This window comes from Stegodyphus dumicola, chromosome 3, assembly GCF_044657685.1.
Source record: "Stegodyphus dumicola isolate Sdum_Otavi_A_Nest chromosome 3, ASM4465768v1".
NCBI lineage: Eukaryota > Metazoa > Arthropoda > Arachnida > Araneae > Eresidae > Stegodyphus > Stegodyphus dumicola.
Window position 1 is genome coordinate 129661682 of NC_140770.1, and position 8853 is coordinate 129670534.

Genomic DNA, 8853 nt, shown 5'->3' on the forward strand with positions numbered 1-8853 from the left:
GGTATAACTCATCTTTTTGACCAGGGAAAAATTATTATAAAACCTGATTTAAAATGTATCTATTTTTCATAAGCAAGATAAGTATTTACTACTTTCATTTAACTTTATTTACATAGCATTTTATATTGAATATTAAATTTGTATATTATTTTCTTGAACTTTTTTAAAGAATTTTCTCTATGTGTCCATGTTTCTCTGTCTTTCAAAAGTTCCAAACAGTATCTTTATAATATTAAAGCAACTTTATCATGAATCTTTTACGCCATTCTCACTTTATAGCTACATACCGGAATTTCCTATTTTTATTCAATATCAAGTAATCCGTTTTTATTTTGTAGCTTTCCTGCTAACCACATTCACGCTTTTTATTAGCATGTAATTAACCTTTACTTATATTTCAAGGGGAAAAGTTCTTGGAACTTTAAATGGTATTATTGATTAGAATACCAAATGACCTGTATATTGTCATTCATGTTTTCGGTGACATATGTCAGATATGATTCGAGTGCAACTCGAAATATGCGCACGCAGGGGGCAGCAGCAGCGAGAAAACTCTCTGTGTCAGAAATATTCTGGCGGAGTTAGTCACTCTCAGTCAACGCGAGGAAACAGGAGAAACTTGGAATGCGGGAATCACCGCCAGCCGCGCTGCTCTTGTTCGAGCGCCATATTCGTCATGCGGCCTCGCGGCTAGCCTTGCGCGATTACCCGCAGGCTCCTCCTCGCGGCCACTGGTTTGACTGCTCGAGGGCCGGTAGCTCTTATTGGCCCTGTAATGAACTTCTGCTCAATAGTACATCTTTACAGCTCAATATTAAAACTATCGACGAAGATTCTGTAAATCTGGACAGGAATGACACAACAACTGAGATACCTCTAGTGAGAGTACTTACTGAGGAAGAAGAAAATCTTAAAAATCTATACCGGACAGTGGTGCCAGTGATGCTGACTGCTTGTTTCCTGTCCATGATCTTTAACTTGGTGATTGTCATCAGCGTGCGCTGGGTTAGACGTCTCTCACCGACACTTTATCTCAGCCTGTCCCTTGCTGTTGCAGACGCTTACGCTTCTTTGGTCATTGGAATCGGTCTTGTCATTAATAGCTTACTGCCAACAGTTTACGGACTGACTTTGGGAAATTTCAACCATTGTTACATATTAGTACTGGAAGCTTTCAGGCTAGGCGGGATGGTAATTATAGTTCTCCATCTATTAGCATTAGCTGTGAATCACTACATAGGGATTCTAAGACCTCTCCATTATGCTGCAACAGTTACACGTCGGTCTGCCATGATGGCCATTATTGGCATGTGGTTGCTTCCCGTAGTGTTCTTCCTGTCTTACTTTTCCTTGGTTCCAAATGACGGATTTCAGTCTAAATATTGCTTAAGCGTAGACTTTCTCCTCCACGTTCCTTTCCGAGCGACAACGTCGGTGCTATTTTTCGTACCTTTGATCCTGATGTCGGGCATGTATACGCACATGTTTGTGCTGGTGCGTCAGCACCAGAGAGGATTACAACAGTCCCCTTCCAGCAGACAGCTGCATAAGAATGTCAAAGCGATCATCACCACTCTTCTCATTCTGGGAACATATGTTTTGGGCTGGATGCCTGCGGTGCTGTTCTTCGTCCTTACATGTCTAGATTGCTCTGTTCCTTTCACAGAAATACCTTTGTGGGTACGTGTTCCTGTTGGGATCTTCACCAATACAATGATCGTTATCAAGTCCTTTGTCGATCCTATTATCTATGTGGTGCGTATGCCTGAAATAAAAAATGCAATGACCCTTATTTGGAGGACACGCTGTGGATTCCAGGCTACTGTGGACAGTGAACAGCCTCAGCATTCTCGAACAGACATCAACCGCCTGACGTTTCAGATGACCACCAGGAAAGTCAGAATCAACGGCATGACACCATGCTGATTTTGTTTCGATTACTTTTTAAACTTTTAACAAATTTTCTATATGTGCCCCAACCTAAAAGTTCATAAATTATATTCTTTTTATACTAATGCAAGTTTTAAACTTTAAAAAACTGCAAATTGTATATATTTCAAGTTAAAGGAAAATATGTCTGTTGTTTATTGTTAAGGAACATGTTTTGTGATGCATTTTACTCTAATCATAAAGAAATTTAAGCAAGAAGGAATTACCTGTGTACAGGTATGTAAAATATTTTTCGTGAGATTTTATGCCCGTTTTCTGACGTAACATATCTATCTTCGTAGATTGATTTGGAATTCTGAAGGTGTCGTATTGTTTCCATTTATGAATATCGTGAGAGGTGTGCTTAATAAAATTAATGTTGTTCGTTAATGTGTCCCATACTTATTTGAGATCCTAATTTATTAGATTCATTTTCATCCAGACTAATACAGGTACCTAATTTATTTAAAACCTGTTTTTTGCATATTATAAATTTGTTCAAACATATTCAGTTCCAAATTATTAAAGTTTTATTACTCTAATACTTTTTCGTTCGAAAAAATACAAACGTTGCTTACCCATAAAACATAGTATATGTAATTATCTTTATTTTAAGTAATAAATTATATATTTTATTATTGTAAATAATGATGATATTAAGAAATGTAACGCATTCTTGTTATATTTAAAAAATAACGCATTATTTTATTGTGTTTTCCTATAACGCATTGTACTGCACGAAGATGTTAACATTCTCATAGTGCTTAATTTTGATTCATCTAATGTTTTATACGCTCAATGATTTTTTAGATAAACGGTTGTAATTCTTTTTTTGCTGTAATGTAATTGCTAAATAATAATTTGCTGTAATATAACTTACTGTATTCTGAAGCTAAATATACATTTGGGGTATTCTAATAGTATAATCAACACTGCCTAGTTCATGTATTTAAAAAAAAAGTGTGGTATGAAAAATTTTTGTAATAAATTTTAGAAAATACTGGTAAAGTTTTAAAATGAAGAATAATTCCCTGAAGAAAATTTCGATTTATTTTTCTTTTTACTATTGATTTTTTGAAGGAAAGTTTGAAATATTTGCTTACTTTTTATTATGTTTCAATGTTATTTACTGAATCTTTTCAAATACATGTATCAGGTATATGTTTGAAATTTCTAGTAATCAAAGCTAAAAAACAGTTAAATACATATAGATTCAAACACAAGAGTTTCTTCATCCCTCTCTTTATATTATGAAATCAAAATGTTCATATATAACACGAGCTCGCACACACACAGACATACACACACACATATATATAATATCTATGTATATGCATTAAATACACAATGTATATACATCAAAACTAGATAAGATTATATGTATATATATGTATTAAAATAAAATTAATTAGATATATATATATATATATATATATACATTATCTATATATATATATACATATACATTATCTAATTAATCTCTCTCTCTCTCTCTCTATATATATATATTAGTTTTTAATATATATATTTAATATAAATATATATATTTACATTAAAAAACCAAAATTGAATTTTACATAATTCGCTTGTGCCTTAAGTAATAAAATGCGAAATTCAATGTGAATGTCGAAGTTTATAGATCTATTAGTGAACTATCTTATTTAGTGAATACTTACAATATACATGTATATATCTACTTGAAAAACAATTCAATATACTGTTTATTTCTATGATTTTCCGATAATGCGAACTGATTCGAAATAATAGAAAAAACGGAGGAAGTAAAATAATTTGAAAAGCTATATAATGTTTTGAAACTGGAAATTAATACCCAGTGTATACAAAAAAAAAAAAAAAAAAAAAAAAAAAAAAAAAAAAAAACTGTACTGAAATTTAGGAAGTACAGATTGTTGTAAAAAATGTATTATCGCCCTGTATTACCTTTAAAGGAATTAAATAATGAAGAATCTGCATTAATGTATGCATGTTTTTCGCACTGTGAAAACGTGACGATGCCTAGGGCCATCAAATTTTGAGTAAAATCCACCCGAGCATGAGCACCTGTAAACCCGAATTTTGAATATTCTATTTCATATTTTATAAAGCTTTAATGAATTTTCAACAGACTAAATGATTTGAAAACGAGCAATGGTGTACGGATTAAAAGATTATTAACTCCAGCGCGCGAGACTGTGCATCGAAAATTCTGAAGGTATGCTGTTTTTAAATATTTTGTAATTTTTCTGTTCAACTGAGCCTTATGTGGCGTAAGTGTGAAGAACATGATATTTAGTTTAAAATAATCAAACACAAAACCTTAATGATAAAAATAAAAAATAAAGTTTTGGAAGTCCTCTTACTAAGAACATTGTACATTGATATGATAAATTGAGAAAAGTCTGCAAAAAAATAGAAACATGTATGCTAACACTTAACACTTCATCGGGAATTCTAAACACATGCTGCTTTTAGCGTTCAAGAAACTCCTTTTTTTTCTTAAACGCTGGAATATAAGGTGAAATTAGTCTCGTTAAAATACTTTGTGCCTTATTCTCTTTTCTAAAGTAGCCTAATAGTTAAAAATATAGGCAAACTATTTAACTTTGCTCTTAATTCTTATATTAAATGGAAACATGTTTATTTAATTGATTTACTCAACAACAGAAAATATAGTTATTTATTCAAAGTGGTGGATTTTGGCAATTTAATTATCTTGGTTGTACTTTCAACATATGAATTTTATGAGACACTGATTTTAAGTTTTTTCCCTCATACCAAAAAGCCCGTTAGAAATGAATTGCCGTCTTATAGGTCGTTAGATATGATAATTTGTTTTTAATCAGTGAATAAATTTCATTTATATTTTTATAATAATCACATTATTAAAAAACCTGAAAAGTTTCAGATTTTAACGGTAGCCCAGAAGGGTTTCTTAAAGTTTTTTACGCTCCCGCTGGGCTTGCAGTCTCGAAGTCTGTTGTTACACTCCCTCCTACTAACCATTTTTTTGTATTTTTAACTTTATTATTAAGCATAATTTTCTTCACGTTTACGTCATATACAGCTCAACAGCAAAATTGCAAAAATATAAAAGCAGCATAGCAGTCAGTATACGTTTAAAATTCCCAATGCAGTGTGCGTTGGCATACATTTTTCTGTTTTTTTTTTTTTTTTTTTTTTTTCAGTCTTTTCTCAGTTGATCATAGCAACGTTCAGTTTTCTTACTAAGATGCATTTACAGAACTATTTTTCTTTCTATTAGTAATGGCTTTGTATTTACCTTTTTATTAAATATCACTTTCTTGGCGCTTGCGCCACATAAAATTCGATTCACAAGCAAAATCAGAAAATATTTAAAAACAGAACGATACTATGAGCGTGTTATTTGGAATTATTCTGAAGCGTTAGTTCAGCTTTCACTTTGGAAGCATCATTACTATGACTCAATATAATGCTGTAAAATTCTGTTGAAAGCGAGTGTATTACTAGTCTTATTGTCAAACACTCTTAATTACCTACCTCAGTCCAAAATGTTTTTTCGGAATTACGCTATCTAAAGAGTCACAGTATTCAGAGTCACACTATTTAGTCACACAAACTGAAGATGAAAATTTTTGAATGGGTTAAGAAAAATTGATACATTTGTGTGATACTAACAGACGTAATAACAAAAAAAAATTAAAAAGGAATCAATCCTTGTATTCTCTTTAATGATATTTCGACAAGAAATTAGATATTCTAGGAAGTGATCATCTACCACTAGTACAATATATTTCTAACATACTATTTGATGAAGAAAAATAAATTATACGTGTTCTGTAATATATCTTCAAATACGATTCTAATTATCAAATGCATGTGCAGAGCTGTTCTAAGTAGAGCTTTGTTTAAGATTTTGCGATCATACATTAATTTCAGTAGGCTAAATTACGTTTGCAAAACTGGATTTTGCAGCGTTACTTTGACAAGTTCAATATTCAGCATATTCGATAATTTGGCTTTAAAAACACTTTCCATATTATCAAACGTTTAGTGTAAATATGTATTATCTTTAAATCGGTAAGTTTATTTATTTTTATGATTTTAATTTTACTTCTTAAACAAATAATATTCTTTTGCATAAACCTAATATCAACTACAATATTGGTAATTTGATCTGGTTTCCAGTCTACGCAAACGAGCTGGCGGTATGAGTAAGTTTTATGATTTACCCTATATGCAAAGTGAAGACCGCAGCTTTTCCTAAGGAAGTCCTTCACGAAAATATTCTTAATATGCTTTTACGAATTCAAGTAACCTAACTTTAAGTGAACAATGAACATAGTTCGCCTAGCGTAATGTGGACTCTTTTCCCCTCTTCCTTTCTTATTTTGCAGTTCAATCTGAATTTCTTCAAAACATGCCCAAAATGCATCATAATAAAATTCATGTTTTGCCTTCTTAATTCACAATATTAAATTCTTTAAACTGCACATTTCCTGATCCCATTTGTTTGCTAAATCTTTAGATGAGATTTTAGTGTTTCTTCGCCAATTCTACGCACTTCAGATTTAAAAATGAAGTGAACTGATATTCATTTCTTTACCTTTTCAGTTCACAAGCTCTTTATGGTCAATGTTTTTAAGCACTTGGAGCTTCAGCTGAATGCTGAGAATTTCAGTTTAATGCTTTGAGTCTACAGTGTACCAATTCCGCTTTCGGTTAAAATTAGAGTAATTAAAAGAAAATCAAGGACTAACAAAAAACTATATGTGAAATGACTCCGATTTAAAGGTGTACGTAGATATATCACCTACTAATTGAAGTATAGTAAGCTTGAGAGCTTTCAGAACTATAACTTGATATTTGTACTAAAACACTGCATTTTAATAAAAAAGAAACAAAACGAGGAATTATTTATGCATAAATACTTGTACGAAAGGAGATTTTCCCACCTAAGGTTATAATGACTGCCTTTAAGAACTCTCTTGTTGCGTTGCTTGTCGGACAAATATCAATATTTCTTGTTGGACTGTAGTGATATAGATGAATAAAAAACTGGTATGTTTTTCTGTGCGTCAAGAAAGATCTCGCATAGGATTATGATAATTTGCTTTAAATTACAGAACAAGTAAAAAAGCGTTTATCAAAGCAAGAAAACATGCATATCCAATCGTGTTTCGGTCGGTATTTGGACCGCCTGTCTTTCAGTTGTTAATTGGACTTCTAAACTAACAGCATAACAAGAGACGCATTTCCATTAAATTCTGTAGCAGTTAAAAGGAAAAAGGAACTAAACTCAATCCACCCAGATTCCTAATTTTTTAGTTTGGACTCTGTTGTAAAGGTTAGTAAACTTTTTTATCCGAGAAAACATCAAAAATGAACTGCAAATTCGCAAAGACTGGAACCACAAACCTCTCGGTTGCTATTTGCATGTGCTAAACACACTAACGCTAGCGATTAGGTAGAGGTAGACCTTTCAGTCGACCAAATGCAGGTGGTAGCAAATTTTCTGAACCAAGTTATCCGAACCAAAGATCTATTTACAAGCAAGATGTGCTTGTATGTGAAAGATCTATAAATGACCACTTACGTCGCAAGACTACGGCCGAAGGAATGAAACTGTTTTTTCACAAGCTATTTTCGCATATTATTTAACAAAGAACAAGAAAAATATTGAACTAGAGTTTTATTGAAAACAAATCTAGTTATAATGACATTTTCAAAGGCCACAGAGTTAATTCTTGTATTTCAGCGTGTTCCTCGTGTAGTCTGAAAAGTCTAGTTTTTCTACAACATTTGTTAAAACGTTGCTTTTACTACACTAATTAGAGTTATAATTCAACAAATTCCTTCAGGAAGGCCGATCTACAGAAAATCTTTCCACTTTAAGAAAGAGTGGACTTGTTATATTTGAGCTGCTTGCCGTTATAGTGGTTAGCGATGATAGTACCGTATCGTTGGTCCTGGGTTTGAACTCCGTAGAATTAGATGCTTGTAAGTATGTAGTAACATAGAGACACTTGAAATAATAATATCCAGCCTAAAATCTTCTGGAGAGTCTTGATGCCACGGAAAAGGGGGTAGAAGATCCTCTTACTCATTGTTCAGGCTGCTCTCCACCAAACCTAGACGGAGCTTCCTCTTTTTCAAGGGTGTAACTCGGTCGCTGCCTCTGTCTTGTGAACCACATTCTAAGAAACAGTCAAATAACCGATAAGTACTGGTCACTCCTGGAAAATCCAGTTGTTTGGAAATGTTCGACGGTTTGGAAAAATGTATCTAAGCTCTTTTTCATGGAGAGGAATTTGACTGAGATATAGGAGGTATAAGGTTCTTTGGAAAGCGGATAATTTTTTATATTGTTTTTTCTTTCTACATGTTATTGCTAACAAGATCAGTAACGTTATTGAAAAAAATAAGGTAAAACTCACAAAATATTTGCAAATTTGAATTCGTATTAATATTTTTGTGAAGTATTTTGAGGAATCTTATATACATTTCGAGAGAAGGAATGAAGCAGTAACATGAGAGTGCTTAACTAAACAAGCACTATAATACCTTCTTTTTTAACCTAAATTTATATTTATATACAGATTTTATATTTATATTATTTCTTACATAATAGGATGATCTTCATTAAATAGCTCTTTTTTAATAAAGGAATCTTTAGCATCAGAATTATTTGCAGGCATGAACAGAAAACGGACGCTTATTTAATGTAATTTCTGGAAACGACATTTTGTCGTACTCCAGAAATCCAGTAAAATTTATCAAGGTAGTTCAGTATCTTAATTTGTCTTTTCGAATATTATTAATCTGCTCTGTAATTTTTAAGAAATTCTAAATTTATCTGTCATAAAAAGTAATTAAATATAAAAAATTAATTTGACAATTATAACGAGACAAAAAAAATGGTAAGAAAGTAATAGGACGTATTAG

At 32.0% G+C, this 8853-nt stretch overlaps 1 protein-coding gene across 1 annotated transcript; it reads left to right on the forward strand.

Moving 5' to 3' along the window:
• Positions 1-607: 607 nt before the first annotated feature.
• Positions 608-3051, forward strand: LOC118183372 (adrenocorticotropic hormone receptor-like). Its single transcript, XM_035352887.2, has one exon. The coding sequence runs from the start codon at positions 625-627 to the stop codon at positions 1924-1926; it is 1302 nt and encodes a 433-aa protein (XP_035208778.1). The 5' UTR covers positions 608-624; the 3' UTR covers positions 1927-3051.
• Positions 3052-8853: the final 5802 nt, after the last annotated feature.